The 24797-nt window shown below is 34.8% G+C and overlaps 1 protein-coding gene across 1 annotated transcript in view; it reads right to left on the reverse strand.

Annotated features, from left to right (window-relative positions):
* Positions 1-24797, reverse strand: part of LOC114329915 (balbiani ring protein 3) — a 298548-nt gene that overhangs the window by 82155 nt on the left and 191596 nt on the right. The window contains exon 6 of the mRNA XM_028279193.2: positions 1478-1618. Coding sequence (XP_028134994.2) covers positions 1478-1618 — 141 coding nt within the window. The remainder of the gene's footprint in view (positions 1-1477; positions 1619-24797) is intronic.

The raw sequence follows: 24797 nt of genomic DNA on the forward strand, positions 1-24797 counted from the left end.
GAAATAGTATGAAGATACAGTGGAACCCCGATAAGTCAACCCCCGATAACCCGGAAGTCCGGCTAACTCGGACCGATTTTCATCAGACAAACATTTCAACAATACAAATGTATGTAATATAATATTTGGGAGATAATGTGTATTTGTGTAATTTGAACTATACGATAGTAAAAATGACTCATGGCACACGGCGGCAGAGCGACGTTCATTTTAGGATTATCGGAAACAACAGGCACCTGTATTCCTTTATTTATTTCAAACTGTCAGCATTGTCCAAAAAAGACTAAAAGACTATTTAAAAAATTCTTTTTTAAACAATGGTCTTAGTCTCCACTGTTCTTAAATACTATAACATTGTTCCGATTGTGACCGTATTGTGTGTAGTACAGTCGTATTTTTCGCTTCCGTTCTGTAATTGTGCTTCAGATAGGTTTGTGTTTGCGTTTTTTTTTTGTCTACGCATGAGTTTTTTACCAAGAAATGAACAATACTCTATACTCTATACAACTATACGTAATTTAGATGTGTACTGGGCATATATATTTCATGTTATTTCAATTATAACGGAGTTTATCTGTAAGTATACCGTATTTTATTAATTTTTACCATATTCTCCAATTCTCCTGCTAACCTGGATTTTCGATAACTCGGATCGGCCGCGGTCCCGATTAATCCGACTTATCGAGGTTCCACTGTACAAGCATTCAAATTAGGGTTGAAAATCCTAAAAATGTTTCACAAATGAATCAGAAAAATTCCAATGAAGCTGAAGTGAAATTTCTATAAAACAGCCATAAAGCCAGCTATGATGAACGGAACTGAATGTTGGGCAGTTAAAAAGAAAGAGGAACAATGAATGCATTTGGCGAAAATGAGAATGCTTAAATGGATGGGTAGAGTGACAAAAAAGGATAAAATTAAGAATAAGTATATCAGGGAAGTCTAGGAGTGACTTAATGCCAAAATGAGAAAGCATTGGTTAAGATAATTTGGTTATGTTCCACGTCGAGACGTTAATACGAAGAATAGCTGATCTGTGATTTCCTGGAAAGAGTAGGACAGGACGAGCAAAGAAGACCTGGGAAAACGCTTAGGTAGGTAGCAGATATAGGTAAATGGGATTGAAAATGGTGCATACCAAGATAGAAACATATTATGAAGAAATATAATTAGGGAAGCCGATCCCGCATAGAGATAAAGGCAAAGAGAATGATGATGGTGATAGGAAAATAGTTTGCAAAAGATAAATTTCATAAAAGGTTTACTTGTCGATACTTATGAGAACTGAACATAAAAAAATTTAAGATAAAAACTTATTAAAACTGTGGCGTATAGTAATATATGTATTTGCTTTTATTCATCATGTATCGGATTCTTTACGTTATCATCAAAGTACAAGAAATTTTCAGTCTAAAATGCAATGTAATGTGGAAGAGTAATAATGCTAAGACCTTAGCATTTTTTTAGTTTAACTTACCGGTTTGAACTAAACACTGATACAATGGCGGACACTGTGGTTTTCCAGGATCAGTACCACATAAGAATGGACGAACAGTGTCACTAATGCGAAGTGGATCTCCCACAGGACATATATTTTCAAGACTTCGTCCACGTTTACCTACAAAGAGAAAAATATATCAAAAACTTACTAAGGAAGTAAAACTTCACTTGTAGGTAGATGGTATATAAATTTATTAATTTTTTTTCTAAAAATAATCTAAATTGGATTAAAGTGGGTACATCACTAGTACAAAAAACACAAACGTTTTCTGACCAATCAGTCCATCATCAGGTTGAAACTTCAGATCCAAAGTAGTTGGAACTAGCTACATAGTTAGGTCGAAAGACCTTAGGATTACAAGAATTAGGCCATTTCGGCTACAACAATGTCGACAATAAGTCGATGTTAAAAGAATATAATGAGACTATGATGATCATAAAAAAATTAATTTTTGTAATAAAAGTAAATTTTTTTAAATCTATGGTTCACTTTAACAATTTTTTAATTATTCATAGTCAAATTTGATTTTTTTATAAAAAATTAAGTAATCGTGTGGGGAAAAAATAAATATGTCATTTTAATTCCCTATTTGGCTAATTTGTAAAATTCATATTAGAGTTTTCAAAAAGCGTATACAGGGTAAAATTTTTTCTAAGGCCCAAACAAACTAATTTTTTAAAGCCGGACCTGATTTTTTTCTAGTTTGAATAAATCAGTTGATTAGGTGGTAATAGTGTAACGATTGACCCCAATAAGAGACACATCGGTCTAACCGTTCAAAAATTATGACGAATACAAATTTCTGTCAAAATGCTAAACTCGCCCTGTATTTTACTAAAAAATGGGAGCAGACACGTTTTAATGGTCATTTGTTATTCCCCATAGGAGCCTCTATACGAGGTAGGAGTATGTACAGTTCCTCATGACTCACCCTGTATGTCAAAAACTATCAACTTTATAAAGACCTTTTCGTTTTGGAATGATGCAAAAACCCAAAAAAACTTTGTTCGATGCAAAAAAAAATAATTTAGGAAAAAAAACAAACAAAAACGTTTAAACAATTTTCGACCCACTTTTGGACCTGGCAACATGCAAATTTGTTAAAAGGGGTCCTTTTTGAGTAAGTGCAAAAAATCCTAATCAGAATTTTTTTCCTAGCGGATACGCAGTGTCTTTCTGGACTATTACATAGGCTACTTTGTTGCACATTTAAACGAACTACATACATTTATATCGTAATAAAATTACAGTAATAATTATTCAAACGACTTAATGAGTACTTTAAGTACTCATTTAAGTACCAAACGTTAAAAAGATGCTAATGTATGTCACGTGAAAGAGATCACAAGATATGTGTATGTAATCTCAAATCATACATTTTTATTTCCTGGCCTAGAAAGCGGCAGATGTATCTTTGACAGGAAGTTCAGTAAGTTTTATTTAAATTCTCTTCATTAGATTATGAGTGCGTTGATGAGGATACGATTAACACAAAGTAAATTTCAGCTCATCAGTTTTTATCACTTATTGGAGAAGAAACTAAATTTTTAGTAATATAATAAAATTTGACACGTTGACGGACAGTGCGTCAAATGTATAAGCAAGTGTTGTGACACTATATGTATTTTGCAAAGTACAATAGGGAAAAATGCAACGTCTATAGACGTTGTGTCACATTACATCAATGGAAATTAGACGTCTATAGACGATCTGTCCGTCAACGTGTTAAGAATCTCGTTTTTGTATAGATCTGAAACACAGGAAAATAACAGGAAGCTCTCTCATAGATACACTGCGCTAAGTGATTTGGAGGAAATAATTTTAGTTTTTCAGTATCTGATTTAAATCTCGATTTTCTTCTATTAGGCGAGGAAATACAGCACCTATCAATTTTCCGCAGTAAGATTAATCGCTATGTAACTTTTTCTTTTGCGTCTTTAGTTTTTGTGGTTTATGTTGTCCCAGTATCATTTCAGTTCCCGAATACAGTATTTCATCGAGAAAGGCCAAATTCTCTACTTGCATTTGCAGACGATATCGATCTAATAGGAAACTCCCGATTAAGGATAAAGGAGACTTTCGTGAGGTTCGAGAAGGAAGCAAAGAAAATGGGGCTCCAAATCAACGAAAACATGACAAAAAATATGTATACGAGCCGCAATAACCAAAGCAGAGACAGCATTGGTCAGAACATCACCATCGATGACTTTAACTTTGAGCGCCTTAGAAAATTGAAGTATCTTGGAACAACAATAACTGAAGATAATAATGGATCACAAGAAATAAACAATAGGATAGGAAAATCTTATAAAATCGAAACAACTAACAAGACGTACGAAGATACAAGTGTATAAAACAATCATGCGACGCGTTAAGATGTATGGAAGCGAAACGTGGACGATAACAAAAGCAAACGAAGAGAGACTACGTGTTTGGGAAAGAAAAATCCTCAGGAATATCTTTGGGCCTGTGCTGTGCTGGAAGCATCAGGACAATCAGGCCTGTGATGGATGACCGAAGTTATCTTTAACGTTTGAGTTAAAGTGAGTGCGAGAGATTGATCGGAAAATGACACAGGCTTGATAGGATGGGAAGATAACCATAAAGTTTATAAATTTCAACTTATATTCAACAATTAATCTCGATTTGATTTTTGTATAATTTTTAAAATTGTGTTACCCTTCTATTCTTAAATTATTAGCTTTACTTTTTATTGCTAATTATTGTTTTAATCTTATTATTACCTACGTGCTTTTAATTGTTATTTGAGGTCTATTTTTTGATATTTTTAATTTTGTACTGCTTTATATTTGATATTAAATTAATAACAGGCCGCACAAAATCCTAGGACAACCTGAAGCAGCGTTCTTTGTTGAATATTCACTTGATTTCTATCTAAAAACAAGTCAAAAGATGAATCTAACCTTACACATCCTTACACATAGATATATAATACTCTAGATTGCGCCTTACGATCTTAAAATGGGTGACGGTTGCGACAGAGATAAATGAGCCTATTTGGTCGGTAGTCTCTTTCTAATTCAAGGGGAGTATCGACGACGTCACTATCCTACTCTGTCGTCGAGTATTTTAGATGGTTTGACAGTTCGAGCGGATGGCGACGAGAACTGGTCGTTTGTCTTCGGACGTGGATAATCCTGGTTCGAATCCCGTACCAATCTTTACTTTTTTTATTTTTTATTTAATCAATATTGCGTTTATTAGATATTATTACATCTCTAAAGTAAATCTATCCAAAGAAATATATAACAAATAAGAAAAACTGTGTAGGTACCTATAGATTTTTAAAAATATAAAAGCCAATGTTATTTTTTTAATAAGTTAATTGTAGAATAGTATAAAGTAATTGTTAAAAATATTCGTAAAAAATTACCAATAATTAATATCAACATAATGTACCATCGATTTATTAATTGAATCGGTCATTTAAAAACCAACATGAGTCACATATTCCTAATTTTACAGAAGAGCAAAGAAAACTAACTATTAATAGTCGAAAGATGGATGAAATGGATGACATCAAAATTCAGAGTTATATTGTAGTTTTGTTGCTAATGTTTTTACTGGACTGGTGTCGTTTTTGCACACAACGTTTATCTTAAAGGAGTCTATTCCTCTCAAAAAGTTAGTTTCTGAAAATTGTGGACTTTGCTGTTTTTGAAATGACCGATTCAATTATAAGTAATTAGACATTATTTTTATTTATGAAACTATTGTTACAATTTTTTAAAAAAGTAGAAGCAAAACAAACATTCACATCATTCGAATAAGGACGAATTTATATTAATAACGAATGACTTTTATTTTACTATGCAGTTCACAAATTATGTATTCCAATATTAACTTACTATACATACATTTATTATCTGCTAGATTTACTTAGGTCCATTTTTCAGATGTAAAAATATCTAATAAACGCAATATTGATTAAATAAAAATAAAAAAAGTAAAGTTGGTATGGGATTCGAACCACGATTACCCACGTCCGAAGACCAAAGACCATTTCCCGTCACCACCCGCTCCAACTGTCAACACATATTACTCGATAAAGTGGGATATTCACGTCGTTGATATTCCCCTTAAATTAAAAAGAGACTACCGACCAAATAGGCTCATTTATCTCTGTCGCAACCGTTACCCATTTTAAGATCGCAGGGCGCAATCTAGAGTATTATATATCTATGTCCTTACATAACTACAGAGTTATCTGATAACTTGAGGTTTGCTGTCGCGTTATAAAGTGACAGTTGATATATCAGATAATTCAAGAACTGTCAAGAAATAACGCAAGTAGTTAAATATGATTAATCACACCAATTCAAGGATTATAACTTAACTACAGGATAACTTTACGTTAAAGATAGCTTCGGTCGTCCATCACAGGGCTGAATATATGATAAGAACTAACAAAGAGCTCGAAGAACTTTACCCAGACGCCAATATCATAGGGGGAAATAAAGTCCAGAAGACTTCAATGGGCAGGACACCTCAGAAGACATTCAGACCAAAGATAAGTAAGACTGGTGTGGGAGGAAGTCCCAACTGGAAGAAGACAACGCGGACGCCCTCGACTCCGGTGGCGAGATAATATAGCAGGATAACTGAACACTATGGGCGTGGAGAATGGGACGGAGGTTGCTCAAGAATGGAGACATGTTGTCGAGTCGGCTGAAACCCACGAAGGGTTGTAACGCCACGGAGTAAGTATCATTAGGAACTGAATTTTTTTAAATTTACCTATTACGATCTAAAAGGATATAGCGGTTTTGATCTTCTTCTTCTTCTTCACTACAGAGGTTAGACTTCGATGTTCCGTCCTCACAAACGTATTATGACCATATTTTTCGAGGTTTTATAACATCTCTCTTACCTTTTGGATTGTAATTGAACATTTTTTGGGGAGTGTTTCATTTTTCATCTGTCAATATGTAGTCTCCAGTTAACTGTATAATAAGTCGCCACCACAAGGGAGAAGGAAAAGAGGAAAAGCCGAGAAGAAGGTGGAGGGAGGGAATTGAAAAAGAACTAGAGGAAAGGGAAATCCCTCCAGGTCTATGATTAAACAGATAAAAATGGCAGTTAGGAGTCGGAAGGCGTCGGAGATCGCCCTAAACCGATAGTAGTAGGTGGTAGTAGTATAAATAGACAAACGAGATTAGAGATGCATCAAGTCAAACTAGTTTGATTTTACTCAACAAACTTGACTTTGTAAAAAAGTTTGACTTGACTTGATTTCGATATATTTAGGTGTCACTTGAAATCAAACTTCTTCAAACAGTTTGAAGTTTGAATATCATATTGCGCAACGTGTTTATTTCCAATTTATTCTAATTGAGAGCGTACCGCCTTTTGTTTTGACTTATGTGGACAGGTCTGAACCTGTACTCTACTACTTCGCAAATAAGTTATATTTCATATTCATATTTCGAAGTAGGTATACGCTTGGCTTTTTAGTTACGTTCGTTTTGAAGTGTGTGCTTTGTGCGACAATGTCTGAACCTGAACCTTTTTCGGCTCAGAATACGTACCAGGACAAAGTGAGTCTGATTTTGAAGATATCACCACTGCAAAAATTAAGAGAAGAAAATCTGTAGACGAGGTAGAATTCATTAACAAGTAAAAGAAATATACTGATTTATTTTTGTCGCGGCAGGCGATTCTAAAAAATTGAAAATTGCAAAGTGCACATTATGTAAAAATAAAGAACAGCAATATAAAATGACGTAGTGGAACTAGTTCTTTAAAATGACATCTGATAAAAAGTCCCAAAAAGTTGTATGAAGAAGAATTTCCGAAGGAAGCTTCTAGGAAACTTCTAGGACAAATAATAGTGTTTGTGATAGTAACACCATAAGACGTTAGATCCAAAATTGTAAAAATGACCTGGTGATTTTTTTACAATTAAGTCTATCAAAAACATATTTTGTTGCTCCTTCATAAATTTTGGTAGATATTACACTAAGGGCCGGTTGTTCGAACGCTAATCAAAAATGGAATCAATTGATCATTATCAAATATTTAATTACTGTCACCAACTGTCAATGTCAACTTTGTTCGGGTTGCTGAAAACATAATTGATTACAATTATGAAATTTATTAATCAATTATGTTAATAATTGTTAGGTTAATTAATAATTAATAACTAATTAATCAATCAATTATGTTAATTATCCTAATGATAATTAACATAATTGATCACAATCAACTGATTGACGTACGCATGAGGGGTGTCGTTATTTGATGGTTGTTAAGGGGACTTAATTATAATCAACTTCTTGATTAGCGTGTGAACAACCGGGCCTAAGGGCCGGTTGTTCGAACGCTAATCAAAAATGATCATTATCAAATATTTAATTACTGTCACAACTGTTAATGTTAACGTTGATTGAGTTGCTGAAAACATAATTATTGATTACAATTATGAAATTAGTTAATCAATTATGCTAATAATTGTTATGTTAATTGATTAATAAATCAAATAATTATAATCAATTATGTTTTCAGCAACCCAACCAAAGTTGACATTGACAGTTGTTGTGACAGTAATTAAATATTTGATAGTGATTATTGTTGATTAGCGTTCGAACAACAGGCCCTAAGGACCGGTTGTTCGAACGCTAATAAAAAATTATCATTATCAAATATTTAATTACTGTCACAACTGTCAATGTCAACTTTGATTTTGTTGCTGAAAACATAATTATTGAGTACAATTATGAAGTTAGTTAATCAATTATGTTAATAATTGTAATGTTAATTAATTAACTAATCGCATAATTATAATCAATTATGTTTTCAGCAACCCAACCAAAGTTGACCAAAGTTTCAGCAACCATATTTGATAGTGATCATTGTTGATTAGCGTTCGAACAACCGGCCCTTAGTGTATAATATATATAATTGAACAAATAAATAATTTATAATTTATGTCTCTAGAGTGCTAACATTACTTATAAGTAGAGATTATGTGTTAAGTATGTCCTCCTTGGATTACAATACATTTTTAATATCGCTCTTGAAGATTGTTAATCACTGCCTTACAAACATCACTTGAAATTTCATTTATAACTCGACGAATGTTATTTTTCAATGTGTTAAGATCATGCGGAATTGGATCCCTGTAAATCTTTTCTTTAAGAATCCCCCACAAATACGCATCAGGTGGTGTAAGATCGGGTGAATTAGATGGATAGTGGTAATCACTTCCTCTTGATATAAGAAGCCCTGGGAAGTAGCGTCGCAGCAAAGCTAAAATTTCTGCCGCAGTATGCGCTGTGGTCCCGTCTTGTTGAAACCACTGTGAGCGGAATGGTAAATTTCTAGCACGGCAAAACCGGCGAAGATCTTGGTAAAAAGGTGTTACAATGAGTTCTATGTATCGCTGCTGATTAACAGTTAAACGTCTGCCATTTTCCTCTAAAAAGAATGGACCAATTATCCCATGACTTGATATGGCGCACCACACTGTCACCTTTTCACTATAATGAGGTCTCTCAATAAACTCTTGTGGCTTTTCAAATCCCAAAAATCGTGTTGTTTGTTTATTAATGTATCCACTCAATGTTATATGGCTTTTATCTGAGAACAAAATATTCATGAGAAAGCTTTCGTTATCGTAAACCATACTCAATGTTCTCCCGCAGTATTCAACTCTTTCGCATTTATCAGCCACCCTTAGTTTATTAACCACTTGAATGCGATAAGAAAAAGCTCCCAACTCCTTTGCAGCTCGGTGGACAGTAGACTTACTTAAAGCAAGCTCTTTTGAAATTCGCCGTTTACTTTTCTCAGGAGAAGCCAATATTTGATCAAGAATCCTTCCCATATTGTTATTGTCCCTAGAGGTTCTCCTCCTTGCAGATCTTCCTTTTCGTTAGGTAAGTATAGAACCAGTACGTCTAAATTTCATCACAAGCAACAATATGCTGCGCATTGTAGGAGATCGTTTGTTGAAGCGTTCTTCAAACCTCGTGGAAACAAATTTTAAACTAGGCCCATCATTTCGCCCTACTCCGTATAAGCAAAAGTAGGTCTCAACAATAAATGTTTTTTCTTGAGCACTTAACACCATCATCAATGTAATTGTTACACCACTTTTGTGAGCAAACGTCAAATATTGTCTTGACTTATACAAAATACTTCAATCTCTCCATGGCAACTGTGATCAATAGCTTTCAGTTCGGTATACTTTATTTTGGGGCATATTGTACATACAAAAAAGTGATATCGTTGTCAGAGTTGAAAATCATCGATAAAGCGAAACTTGCTAGTAAGCAATTTTACGCGTAGATGAATCATTTTCTTGAAGTTACTACTTACTCTATTTTGACTTTAATCGCTTTGCGTCTTAAGTTATTTTTATGTGGGACTCATTGTATTTTAAATTTAGTTGCCTTAATTGGCGTCTTAATTACATTTCTACCTCGAAAAAAAGTATATCTACGCTTTTAATCTATTTTGACAAACAGTTTGAATTTTCAAACCTGTAACCATTGACCAGTTTGACTTGACTTGAATTATTTGTCAGAAGAATTTACTTGAAATTAAGTCAAACTCAAGTCAATTTCAAGCATTCAAGTCAAACTTGTGCAACTCTAAGGCCCGATTGTTCAATTGGAGATTATCTTCAGATTAAAGATAATCTTCAATTAAACGTAATAGTGCGTTGTTCAATGCAAGTTTAACACTTAACCATCTGTTAACCAGAGATTATCTTAATCGCCCAAAAACGTAAGATTAACAGTGTTAACTAGAGATTTGTAACCTTATTTTCTCGTTTTAAATTAAATATTGTCAAGAAAATTCCAGATTAAAACAACCATAGTTATTGCACTATAATATATTGTGTTGTTATTGCTACTTTTAAATCGTAGATAAGATATAAAATAATCTATTATAATTTAGTGTCTAATAATTATGGCTATTGCTAATAATGGTGGCTTTGATTTTGAAGATGGAGATATCACAGAAGACGAAGAGTTTTTAGCTGTTGTTAATATAATTTTTTCCTCTACGAAAAAATCCTGTTTTTCGAGTAAAAGAAAACCATTTTCATAAGTGGTCAGATAATGAGTTTTTGAATAGATTTCGTGTACCAAAGGAAACAGTTTTTATGATTGTTGATCATACAAGAGACAGGATAGCTCAACCTACAAATAGGTAAACTATTTATAATAGTTAATTAAAAATATTTAAAATTACCGGCCAAACCAGATTTCAGTACAAACTAGTTTGGCCTATTGGCTATTTTTTCCCAGATTTTCATTTTCTCGTAATTTGTAACTGCATCACGTTCTTATTCTCGAGAATATGTTTACAGTTGAGTCCGCGAGTCTTTACCCGTGCGTCATCATTTAAAGCATACGAAATAAGTCGGAAATTTACTAAACGCAACGGCACGTGGATATTATTCCGATCACGGGTTATAGTATAAAATATGACGTTATCAAATAAATAGAATGTCAAATTTAAGTTTTGCTTTAAAATTTTGGTGCATAATTACAGCTACATTTGAAGTAGCTTAATAAATTATTTTATTATCATTGATTAATAAATAAATAAACATTTTATAAAAAAATTCGATAACATATTTTCTTTTTGATATTTTATTCACTTTGGCGTAACCTTAAACACAAGCATTCAACTGTGTCAACAATGAGGTTAGATTTGTACGTTGTCAAAATTTATCGTAAAATAACATAAACTTATTACAAAATTTCTAACTCCAATATAAAATTAGTTGTGAAAACAACTGTTTGTATACTATAAAAAACTTCAAAATGCAAAAATTCGACAAAATAACAGCAAAAAATTCAACAAACTGACAGCCACAAAAGTAAACAAACCAAAACGTCGGAAATTGTACTTAAAATATGTGAAGACATCCCCAATGGTCTTTCTTTGTAACTATCTCTTTTTAATGCACTGAGTCTAAATCGTTCATAAAAATAACATGTGTCTTTACTTAATAACAGGCGGCAGCTGGTTTGTCATTAATTTTATGCGTGGAAGAGAATGATGCTAAATAAAAAGTATGTGTTTTATCTCGCCAGGTATTAATGACGCACGGGTAAAGACTCGCGGACTCAACTGTAGGTATATTTTTTAACAAAAAATATTAATATTACTTCTTCATCAGCCGTAAAGCTCGTAGTTCTCTTTCTTTTATTATTTTTATTCCATTTTTTAAAATGTAAATTTAAAACACGAAAATAATCACTGACATGGGGACGTCACTGCATCAAAAGCCATGAACACCATCGTTTATACCACAGAACACATTTTTCGGTACAATTTTCATGATAAAATTTGTTCCAAGCCGTTAATTAATAACTGGCAACATTGTCACTGCTTCAGTATTTGGGTTTAATAAATCCGAAAGTTAACCTGCATTGAACAACTTAATTAGAAATAATCTTCGAATTAAATTTAATCATGGTTTACTTAATCCATGAGTTAACCATTGATTGAACAACTGGCCCTAAACGAGATATAAGAATAATAGAAATCTTATATTATAACCAGACAACGCCCATAAAAATATGTAACAAACAATCGAAGAAAAGTAGTAGAGGAAAGTAGTAGTAGAGTAGAAGAAAGTACAAAACTGATCTGAATGGAGAAGAATTCTGGAACAGGCAAAGACCCAAAAAGTGCAGCGATTTTAATAATATTTCATCATTTTTATGATTTTAAGAATATTTACATGATAAATTAAAACATAATAAAACTACATAAAGGAACTACATAATAAAATATTTACTAATTAAATATAGTACAGCTTGATTGATAAAAATCAGTTGTTTCTTTTATGCAATTTAATGAAACAGGATTTTTTCAAATTAAAGTCGAGTTCCTCCTGCTTTAGCAATAGACACCATAACGATTAATGTTCCATTGTTGTGCATTTAATCCAGTAAAACTACTTTAATCGAAAACTATATATCTTACATCACATCTCTCACGGCGCTTCCTGTTTTTGCGAACAAAGAGGCTAAGGTGGTGAGGTGGTGAAACTCGTCAACTTCGATTCTGACATTACATTACAATTCGATATATACTTAAAGGATTTTACCTAGATATGCACTGAAGCAAAGATGCGCGTAATAGCAGCAATTATCAGGTGTATTAGCCTATAGGTGTTACAGAGGTGTACTAAGAAATTTGTTTAATTTTTTATTTGAACTATAGGAGAAGTAAAACATCTGTAATATACCTATATTAGTTATGCTTCTCTTTTAATAATTTTCTGGTTATTTACATCGTGGAAAGCAAATAAAGGAGAACCAATCTATCAGCCTTTTATTTGGATGATCTTTCTGATAATCAAATATAAGGAGACAGAAAACAATATTAATAATTTTTTTTCGACCATAGCCATCAAAGTAGATGCTACCTTTTTAGGCTTACCACTTGACTGCAGAACAGTTAGGAAACAAAGTTTTCGGTTGCGAATGTGGCTGCATCAATTGTTTGGTACTAAAGAAGAATTCAGTTTTCGTAAATTTAGGATACGGTATCAGTCAAATTTTAAATGTCATGTAGCTGATTGAGAAGCCTTTTTTCGATTGGTTTAAATATCTAGAATGTGTCTCACTGGTGTCCCAGTGTTAAGTAGCTTTTTAAGAGATCGACATGTCGGGTTGAGTGAAGCTGATCTATCGATAAGAGAAGTTCCTAGGATAACCAACACATCCTTACGCAGTTCAGAACATTGGGATCGAGCGTGAACTCAGGAAAACCGGGGACACCAAGCGAGGGGCTGTGTACCAAAGGGTTCCTTTGGGCAGAAGCCATTAAGGCTTCTGGCTCAAAGAAGCAGGTCCAGTCATCATCATCAATCTATTCAGTCTATTGCATCCATCGCCGGATGTAAGCCTCCCTTAGGTGTGTCAATTCATATCTGTTTGCTGTTTTTTGCATCCATTCGTGGCCAGCAATACGCTTGATGTCATCAATCCATCTTATTTGAGGTCTGCCTCTACTTCTTTTGCTTACCCTTGGTCGCCATCCGATAATTCGCTTCGTCCAACGGCTTTATTTCATTCTTCCTATGTGCCCTGTCCAGTTCCATTTTAAAATGGTAATCTTTTGAATCACATCTGCTACTTTTGATCGTCTTCATATTTCTTCATTGGATTTGCGATCACTAAGCATAATGTTGAGCATTCTCCGTTCCATAGCTCTCTGAGTCACTTAACGTTTGAGGACTATGTTGTTGTTGTTGTTAAAAGCCCATGTTTCAGTTCCATATGTCAGAACGAGCAATACGTACTGATCGAAGGCTTTTGCCATTAACACGTTCATTGCCAACTACACCCATGGGTGTATGTTAAGGTTTTGTAGAGTTGCCACTGCCACATACACCCTTGGGTGTAGCGAGGTCATAGTAAACATATGCGATCAATGTAACGCCGGCAATAATCCGAATAGAATAACATTTGGTAGGCAAGTTAAATGAACATTATACTAAACATCTGTAATGCTGGTTGCTGACAGGAAAGGCTCAGAGAACGATATCATGTCAGTTGGCTTCTGACACTGGCACCCTAACTGCCGAACTTATGTACGTTAAGTCATAATGTAAACAGATAAATGAGACAGAGCACAAATTTGAAAAAAATAAGGAAAACAATTGAAGCAAATTACGGGACAGGAGATACTTCAAAAAAGGTAAAACGAGTTCTAAGGAAGGAGTGCTTAGTATGCAGGAGGCAAAATAAAAGAAAAGCAACTGTTTATGTTTGCAACGCTTGCACTGGATCACCTGGTTTTTGTGTCGATTGTTTTTTTAAATACCATTCGCCCTAAGTGATTTAAGTGTTGTATTTTTTGTTATTTAATGCCATATCGCCAAAAATTACTGTAAATTTGACTTACACCCATGGGTGTAATCAACATTTCTAATGAAATTTTCATTAGAGTTGCCGGTTACACCCATGGGTGTATTTTTATTAATGATCAAGTGTTATGTTTTTTTCAATAAAATCACATTTGTAATACCGTTTTTTATTCATTGTAAACATTCAATATAAAAATCAGAAAAAATAAGATGGGCGGCACAGCTGATGCACAAGTAATTAACGTGTTTGGTGGCAATGAACGTGTTAAAGTATTTGGTAAGTTTGATTTAAATACTCTTTGTAATCAAAGTACTCGACTCTAAGAATGTAACACTCATCTTGTACATTGCTGATGATGGATCGTGTTGAGCCGAAACGCGTCCAATAAAGATTTTAACATTTAACTTTTTAATAAACTTTGTGGTACATTCTTAGAGTCGAGTACTTTGTTACCTTTAGACCACATTTGTGAACTATGGATACTTCCTGTTATTGTTCTTTGTAATCAACCAAATGCTGCCGCTGCCAAAGCTTGATTTTTTATATAAAGGATTTTATACCTTTTATAAACGATTTTATTGTTTTTTGTATTACATGGTATACAGCCAACTACAGGAAAACTTTTTCCTTGTGGATTTTTGATTTTTTGTCTTAAGTCTATATACGACTCATCCTTTTCTATATTATTAGTGTCCAGAGGTATATCCTCAGAGATTCTTGGATTAGATTTTTAGTTTTTGCTAAGTTTATTTTTAATCCTATTCCTTTTGATTTTGTATTTAGATCGAATAGCAGTTCCTCTGCAATTTTTCTTTGTCTTTTGTTATCAGCGCAACATCATCGGCAATTATCAGATGGTTTTCGCCATCTATCGTCACTCATTTATTTGCCCATTCCAAAGATCGAAACATATCTTCTAGAGCAGCGTTTCCAAACCGGTTGGTCGTGACTCACTAGTGGGTGGCGGGCGGATTTCAGGTGGGTCGAGGCATGACACTTACAGTAGCTGAGCAGCGTACAGTGATCATGGACAATCTGGCAACGGCGCCAGTCCATGGGCACAGTATAAAGAGGGACAGTAAAACCTCTTCCATGTCGGCACTTTGATCTCAAGAAGTAATACCGGCAGTACGCAATTGTTAATTCACCAGTGGTGGATGCGGGTTTTCCCTATTAAAACCCGTACGTTTCTATGCGACTAACAATGCGAGAGTGGGACAAAAGCGACTGGGAACATTGCGCGGTTGCCATGCGCGACTTAAGATTTTACTTCCAATTTTTCGGAGAGTGGTTCTACTGTCCCTCTTTATACTGTGCCATGGGAGAGGAATGGGTCACGAATATGAAAAAACTTCAAAGTGGGTCGCCAAACATAAGAGGTTAAGAACCACTGTTCTAGAGCTAAAAGTAAATGGTTTGGGCGAGACAGAATCTCTTTGTAACACCTCTTTGTGTTTTTATCTTTTTTGTTTTTTTCTTCTGTTTCTATTTGCGATGTTGTCATAATTGCGACTGTCATAATATACTTAATAATTTTTGTATATCGGTCTTCTTCTTTTTCATGTTCCTCATTCTTTAAGGACATTGGAAATCATCATGGTCCATTTTACTCTGTCTGCAGAGGTTTTGAAGAGTTTTATTGTTGTTCCACTCCACTGCTTTAAAATTTTCAACATTTATATGCGTCGTCTCCCCTGTCCTCATTTTCATTTCACTTTCCCTTGTAAAACCAATCGCTTAATCCGGGCAGCCTGCGAGGTCTTTAGGAATTAGTCGTCTAAGTTTGAGCTTGTGCTTTCTTAATGATACATCCCCGTAGATTATTTAAGACATTTTTACACTCTGTCACCCCTATTGTCACCTCCTTTTTTAAACTTACACAAATTCCAACAGCTACCAATAAGTTAAATAAATTCGATAACTTTAAAACTTTAAATCGACACAAAATTACTTTTTTAAATCTTAGGTCTCTTGACAACAAGATTTGATTACTGACTTTAGTTCTCGAATACTAACATTTGTGTAATGTGGTTTGCCTAACCACCTCCACTGACATTATACGCGAATACATTTTTAACTACAACATCTAGTTTACTGAATTTTAAATGATTATTTTTCACAATGGAGAGTCGTTACATCATTTCTAATTTTAATTAGCTGTAGTTAATTTTTCAACTTCCCGTGGAACTGTCATTTCTGTCATGTCATCGTTCGGAAGTCTCTATCCATTTCATTGTCACTTGTTGCCATACTTTCACCATGTGAACAAGTCGAACCACAGCTCAGATGTTACCTGGGGCATATGAGTAAATATTTTAAACATCTATGCTTAGTTATGCATCCATGCAATCCAAGTTAGCATTTTCAACCGATGTTTCCTTGAGGGATTACTTTTACAGGGCTTTCACCCACATATTTTTGTAAAATTATATCTTGGTGGTTAGAATGTAAATTTCACATGAGTATAACATACAACTTTTCTTAACCGTAATCAAAATTTCAAAATCTTTGCATTATTTTACCAGGTTATATTCATTTTAGGTAAGCACTGATGATGACTGGTAAACAGTCGAAAACTAGTTATGTTCTGATTTTGATGTGGCCCTTTTTAGGGATTTTAAATATATACCTTTTATAAAGGATTTTATTATTTTTTGTATTACATGGTATACAGCCAACTAAGGAAAACTTTTTCCTTGTGGATTTTCAATCGCATTAACTCATATTTTTTATTTCTTAGTAGGTGACCAAAGTAGCCACACTGTCACATAAAATATAGCACACTGTCACTAATAACACATGCTAGTAAAATCTTGTTCATCATCATCATCAGTAGCTCGACAACCCCTTTTGGGTCCTGGCTTGTTCTAGGATTTTCCGCCATTCTATTCTGTTCCTTGCTTTGTTCTTCCAGTGGGTAATCTCAAGTGTTTTCAGATCTTGTTCCACTTAATCTATGTATCTAAGTTTGGGTCTTCCCTTTGACCTTCTCCCTACTGGTGTTTGCTTCATTATGTGTTTTGGTGTTTCGGTCTCCAACATTCGTTCAACATGGCCCATCCAACGCAGACGTCCGATCTTTATGGATGTTATGACGTCGGGTTCGTTGTATGCTGCGTATAGTTCAAAGTTATATCTTCTGCGCCATACGTCATATTCTTTCACCCCCTTTTATATGTGTCTAAGGATTTTTCGTTCAAACGTACCTAATAAGTTCTCATCGCTTTTCGTCAGTGTCCATGTCTCTGATCCATATATAAGGACCGGTTTTATCAGGGTTTTGTATATTTTGCAATTGGCTTTTCTTGTGATGTTGTTAGATCTTAGATGTTTAATGAGTCCATTATATGTTTTATTAGCAATATGTATTCTTAGCAAGTAAAATCTTGTTGCATATCATCAAAAACAGATCAAAAACCTATATACATTACCAAATACCTCAGGAACAAGCGGGGTTTGTAAAGGGTAAAAGTACACGGGAACAAATCCTGAACCTGAGAGAACTCATTGAAAAGTCTAGAGAATTTCATGATTATATGCAAGTAAACGACCAAGAGGAAGACCACAGATGAGGTGGGTTGATGATATTAAAAGAGTAGCCGGAACAAATTGGAAATATGTTGCTCAGGATAGAGACCGATGTAAGGAGTTGGGAGAGGCCTATGTCCAAACGTGGACGATAGAAGGCTAAGAAGAAGAAGAAGAAGAAGAAGAAGATGCTTCGTTGACTACCAAAAGGCATTTGATTGTGTAAGTTGGATAAATCTGTGGTCAATTTTAATAGAAATGGGCGCACCAATGCACCTGGTGACACTTATTAAAAATCTGCACCAGTCCAATATAGCAACAGTACGACTAGATCAGAAGTTCTCAAACCAATTCAAGAGCGAGAGAGGTGTTAGACAAGGATGCGTGTTGTCACCTGACTTATTCAACATTTATGGTGAACATGTCATGAGTATGGTTGTAGAAGAATGGGCCGGTGGAGTAACAGTAGCTGGTAGAAAAATCTCCAATTTAAGATTTGCTGATGACACTTATAACAGCAAATGAGCAAGAAATATTTGATCTTCTGCGAAGAGTTGAGTACGAGAGCAATAAAGTTGGTCTGAAAATCCATACAGCTAATACAAAAATAATGGTGGTCGACAGATCCGACACTATTCAACTGACTAACATGTTACAGGAATACCAGATAGTAAACACCTTTGTCTATCTCGGGTCTGGTATAACTAACGATGGTAACTGTGAAGCAGAAGTTCGGAGACGTATTGATATGGCAAAAAATGCGATGAGTCGCCTAACTAAAGTTTGGAAAGACATATCTATCTCTCAAAATATCAAGATGAGACTGGTGAATGCCTTGGTATTCTCAATATTTCTACACGGGGCAGAGACTTGGACTCTTCGCTCACGCGAGCGCCAAAAATTGATGCCTTTGAGATGTAGTGATGGAGAAGAATGCTGCGCATACCTTGGACAGCTCATAGGACAAACGTTTCCATTCTAAACCAACTCGGGATTAAAAAGAGGCTGTCCACAATATGTCTGCAACGAATTCTGCAATTCTTCGGTCACGTGGTTCGCAGAGGTGACGACAGTTTGGAGAGATTAATTGTTTCTGGAAACGTTTCGGGGAGAAGATCAAGAGGACGATCACTAACTAGACGGTCCGACCAAATTAAGAATCCAGCTGGAAACTCATTCTGCGAAGCTCTTAGAGCAGCTGAAGATAGAGACCAATGGAAAAAAATTGTTAGGAATATTGGAAGAAATCACGATCCTTAGTAATGGGGAAACGACAAGGGAGAAACCAAAGTAGCTCATTTCTGTTTCCTTCATAGTGTTGAGTATTTCTTTTTCTTTTACGTAATATCGGTCATCAACTCTATTGTTGTTTAAAGCATTAAATAGAAATACTAAATACTTCTCTGTATATATCTATAATTAATTGCAGTAGTTGAAATAATTGGCAAGAGGTATTTCATTGTAGGCAATTCTTAACGAAGAAACCTAGTATAGAAAAGTCAAGATGTGCTGACCGATATATTCACATAACCTTCTGAGTTTGGTATTTCGATGTGTTATAAATTATCCGGTGAAAGTGAAGACTCGCCTGCGTTTGTTTTACAATAAGCAATAAGCTGACACTATGACTCACGCAGGGTTGGCTTTCAGTTGCAATAATTAATACAATAGACAAGCTATGGTCTGTGACCGAGACCTGATATCGCGTTATGAATAATATATTAATTATTGCTAGTTCTACAATAATAGATTCAAAGTTATCGTCTAGTGAATATATCTGCTAATGATGAGGTGAATAACATTGAATTTAGAAAAAAATTTCAAGTGGTACCGTTCTACATATAAATATGGGCATGGAAGGTCCCAGCAGTAAACAGATTTGATTTATCAAATAAACAAAATTTTTATAAGACATTTGCAGTTATAAAAGTGGTTTCAAGAATCGAATATAATGAATTCTATTATTTAGAAAATCAAATCGCTTATTATAGAGGTATTTTATACGAAATAATTTACCAACGACCCCCTCTGTGGCTCAGTGGTAAGAGCGCCTACCTTTGGATCGAAAGGTCCGAATGGTCGTGAGTTCGAATCTCACCAGGGTCAGAAATTTTTCGTTTATTATAAATTAATAAATGAAAATAGTTTCTGTCCTTGTGGGATCGTTACTCACGGAGGGACCGCAGACGTTCGGATACAATTAGCGTCTCTTTGCAAAGACAATGATGTCGACTTTGCAAAGTAACAAGACACTTACTCAACACACACACTGCACATGACACTAGGTACCTAACTGCAAAAATTCACCGTACCTACCATGCCAATGGCAATTAGTTGTCGAGGCATTAGCTAAATAAAAAAAAATTACCAACGATAAGTTTTTAGAAATTAGGTTCAAGTTTTATAAGGCGAGTGTTCACAAGGAGACTAAAATCTCTTTGAGATTTTCGTCTCATAAGTTTATTTCAGATACGTTTCCACAGAATATGAGATATTTCTCTGAAACATCAGAGTTTATGCTACTCTGACTGATGTGAGATTACTCTCATATGAGACAAGGTGTCTCTGACTGTTTCCACAGTATCACAAATAATCTGTAACTTTAAAAATGCAACATAGTCCAGAAAGCCACTGCACATCCGCTAGGAAAAATATTCTAATTCGGATTTTTTGCACAATCTTACTCAAAAAGGACCCCTCTTAAAAATATTGTGTTTAAGTAATGGTACTACAATAATAATTTAATTGAAACGTACACAAAAGTTTGGGGGGGTTTAAAGGAACTAAACCCCCATAAAATTTTTATAGGGTGTCCAAATTTCACTATAATTTTTTCTTAAGATGCTATTGTCATAAGAATGCCATATGTCCATTTTCAATAAAAATCTTTAACAGTTTTCGATATATTGGAAAAAATCGATTTTCATTTTGTAACTTCAAAGGGTTGTAACTTTTTTTATATGCACATTTGTACCAAGGTAAGTTAGGTTCAATCAAACTATTTTTGGTATCAAAACATGTGATTAAATTTATTTTCGTTACACCCTGTATATTAACTGCCGTATCTTTTTTATGCACTATGCAGATGACCAAATTGTACTTGCACAGGACAAGGAAGATCTTGAATATATGGCAAAGAAATTAATAGAGGAATATAGAAAATGAAGTCTGGAGGTGAATACCAAAAAACACAATATCTATGCGTAGGAAGGGAAGAAACGGAGAACCTGAACCTGGAACAGGAGACAATTACAAGCTGCAATGAATACATATATCTGGGAATAAAAGTAACGAGTACAGGACGAAACGAAGAAAATATTAAGGAAAGGGTATTAAGGGAAAAGGGAGCGTTCAAGTATTACGTAACGCAATTTTTGAAGATTTTTAACCCTCCCCCCTACGTAACGCACTCTTATGGGAGTTTAACTATTGCGTAACGAAATTTTTGAAGATTTTTGACCCCCTCCCCAACCTGCGTTACGTAATACTTGAACGGTCCCAAACAGGTGACAGGAGCCTGAACAGGTATAGTTACTGTGACAAAAAAATATAAGAACAGAAAATAAAAAACGACTTTACAACACAATATTAAAACCAGTGTTTACTTATGGAGCTGAAGTCTGGCAATTAACCAAAATGTACAAAGATAAATTACTACTTTCAGTACTGGTCTCTTCTTGTTCTTTGTTTGAAGCTGGAGAGATCAACCACTGTTTTTTCCGGCCGTGTTTAAAGTTGTTTTCAGCAAGAGTCTCTCATGCATCAGCTAGCATGTAAATTGAGTCTTTCAGATTGAGGTTTTCTACAAAATGCATCAAATTTTTCTCAGCCCTCTTAGCAACTTGCTAATTACTATTCATAATGTGAGGATCTAATCTCCTGACAAAGCAACCCACGTATTCTGGAAAGTCCTGTGATGCCTGATGTTATATCTAAGATAAACATTCTATACTTGTATAGCATTTAATGGGTTTTACCCATATATTTTGGTGGCTTAAACATGTTAAAGAACCTGCAAACAGCATTGATGATGAACTTATTAGTTAGAAAACGTTCTGTGATAGCCCTTTAAGGGGTTTAAATAAAATATCTTTTATAAAGGTCTCATTTAAAAATCAAATGTTGCATACAACTAAATGCAGAGGAGCCCCATCTTGTTAAGTTAAGTTGACGATATCAGTCGCATTGTTCAATTATGGCTGTTAAATCGGGACTATTGACATTTTCCAACAAATCCAGATACAATTCGCCTTATCGCCATAAATGAACGGGTCACATATGAAATATGAAGAGTACTTTATTACCAGAGAGTTCCTGTTTGTCAATAAACACAGCAACAAAAAAAAACGAACTAGTTTTCTTTGACAGTATAATGTGACACAATTAGCCCGACTGTTTTCAGCTCCCGGCCTAACAGACGCCGAAGATGTTTACCAAGTAACCTTTTTTATACAATGATTTATGAGGGACCCTAATTTAAAGAAAGATCTCGATCAAGTTGTTTACATACCTTTTTCTAATAATTGTTCTTTTGTTATTGTACTAGTAAATTCGATTTTACGTGCTATAAGTTATTATGTAAATACTCATTTATTCTGGATAATTCTTTTGTATTCGAGATGATTAAGCATTGTATAAATAAGAGGGATTTTGAAATTAGCAGTTAGTTGTGAATTTGAATACGTCGGTGTACTTTGATATGTATCGGGCGCGGTATATTTTTGAATTTGTAATTATGTAGATAAAGTATTAGCTTTAGTGTAATAAATAAATTAGATATCGTAGTTTGTAAAATAAAAGATATAAATTCAGTGTGTTTCATTTGTTTAGTTGTAAGTTATTAAAAATAAATAAAGTCAACTAAAATTAAACATTAGTGCCTAAAAGATCATAGAAAAGAAAAGTCAGTTTTGTAACAATAATATTTGACTGTGAATATATAAATTTTCATTGTTATTTAATATTTAATCCATATTTCATACCAACTAGTAGTCAAACTGCCTATCTTGTCTGTGAGAATGTTTAGGTTGATATAGTACAGTTGAGGATCACTTATCAAACGTTTCTCGACATTCGTTAAAAAATGTATTTGGTTCTACATATTTATACCCAACGGAACTCTTATACATAATACTAGATATGGGCTTTAACGGCTAGAGCGCGTCCTACAGGTGGCGCCTAGGAAAGCCGTCCCAGATAGTCGGCAAAAACAGCCCTTTTTTTCATTACTAGTAAGAGTTAGTAAGACAAAATTAGTCGCATATCAACCACTTGGGGTGATAATTTGTGGTAAATTGGCTTCTTCATGTATGGATACATTATATGAAAAACTTTGTTTATTAAATATTTTGGGCAACGCAAAATTATATGGCGAATAAAACACTACCCAAATTCCACAGTAGTTATGTAGGTATATTTAAAAGTTCTAGTCATAAAAATGGATAAATATTACAAAGTTTTGCTTTTAAGTGGGTTATTCTAAATTTAAAATAAAATGTAGGGTGTCCTATTAAAAATAAAATATCTTTGGATCACGGTGGTGATATGGTACACACTGTAGATATAAAAACGAATGTATAGAGGTACACGTACCGTTTTGTCAAGTACCTTTATAAATTGCAACTTTAGCTTAGGTCTAGCTTTGTCACTTTTATTTCTTCTTCCTGATAATAATAGATACCCCTTATCCCGTGATTTACTTAGTTTATGGTTAGTCACCCTGAACGACCACTGGGTGTGAAAAGTTTGTTCCCTTCCCTATCATTGATTGTTCGATTAGGTTCGTAATATTCTTGGTGTATGGTAGGTTTATTCTTCTATAAGAGATACGGAAGATCTCGAACTGGCAGTTGAAACGGTGAGCGGAGCTATTTTGGCCGCTTACCAGGAGAATTGTCCAGAGAGAGAGAGAGAAGAAAGGAAAGAAAAACACACCCTGGTGGAATGGACACTTACAAAAGCTTAGGGCAGATGTAAGAAGGCTATTCAATAAAACCAAATTCAACCAGGAGTAGGCCATTTATAGAGAAAAACTGACGCAACATAATAAGAAGATCCGAAAAGCCAAAAGAGACTCGTGGCGAAAAATCTGCGAGGAAGTCGAATAGGCTCCCGCATGCTTCAGAATCCACAAGGTCCTGGCTAAGGATGGTATTGCGAATCAGGTCGGCCTCTTGACGAAAGAGGACGAAACGTATGTGGAAACCCTGGAGGAAAGCTCAATAATGCTTACCAAGGTACATGTCCTCGGCTCATCCACTGACAATAATCCTCCGGTAGAGGTAGCTCATCCCAGAAGGCCTACTAAGGCTGACTGGAAATTAGCTACCGACATCACGAGACCGGAAAAAATTAGGTGGACGGTCAATAAATTCCAGCCATACAAATCACCTAGAATGGACGGGATTTATCCTATAGAAGGGACAGGATGTGATTATCCCGCATCTAAAAAATATCTTCAAAGCTAGTTTGGCATGGAGATATATTCCAACTGCATGGCGAAGGGTAAAAGTCACATATATCCCCAAGGTTGGTAGGGTAATGAACCATATCCCCAAGTCATACAGACCAATAAATATATCCTCTTTCCTAGCAAAAACGCTGGAAATATTGATAGACAGGTATATTAGGGACGACGTGCTGATGGAGAATCCACTTAGCGATCGTCAATATGCATACCAGTCCGGAAAGTCAACTGACTTGGCGCTGGATGATCTTAACAGAGTGCTCTTAAAGTCGCTAGATGACAAAGAGATAGTGGTGGCGACGTTTCTGGACGTGGAGGGAGCGTTTAATAACGTCTCCTTCGAGTCTGTAACGGAAGCGCTTAAAAGGAAAGGAGTTCCTGCCTTCATATGCGAGTGGACAAAGGCGACCTTAGCAAACAGGATCATGGTGTCCTCGTT

The sequence above is a fragment of the Diabrotica virgifera genome, chromosome 6 (assembly GCF_917563875.1).
Source record: "Diabrotica virgifera virgifera chromosome 6, PGI_DIABVI_V3a".
In the NCBI taxonomy this organism is placed as follows: domain Eukaryota; kingdom Metazoa; phylum Arthropoda; class Insecta; order Coleoptera; family Chrysomelidae; genus Diabrotica; species Diabrotica virgifera.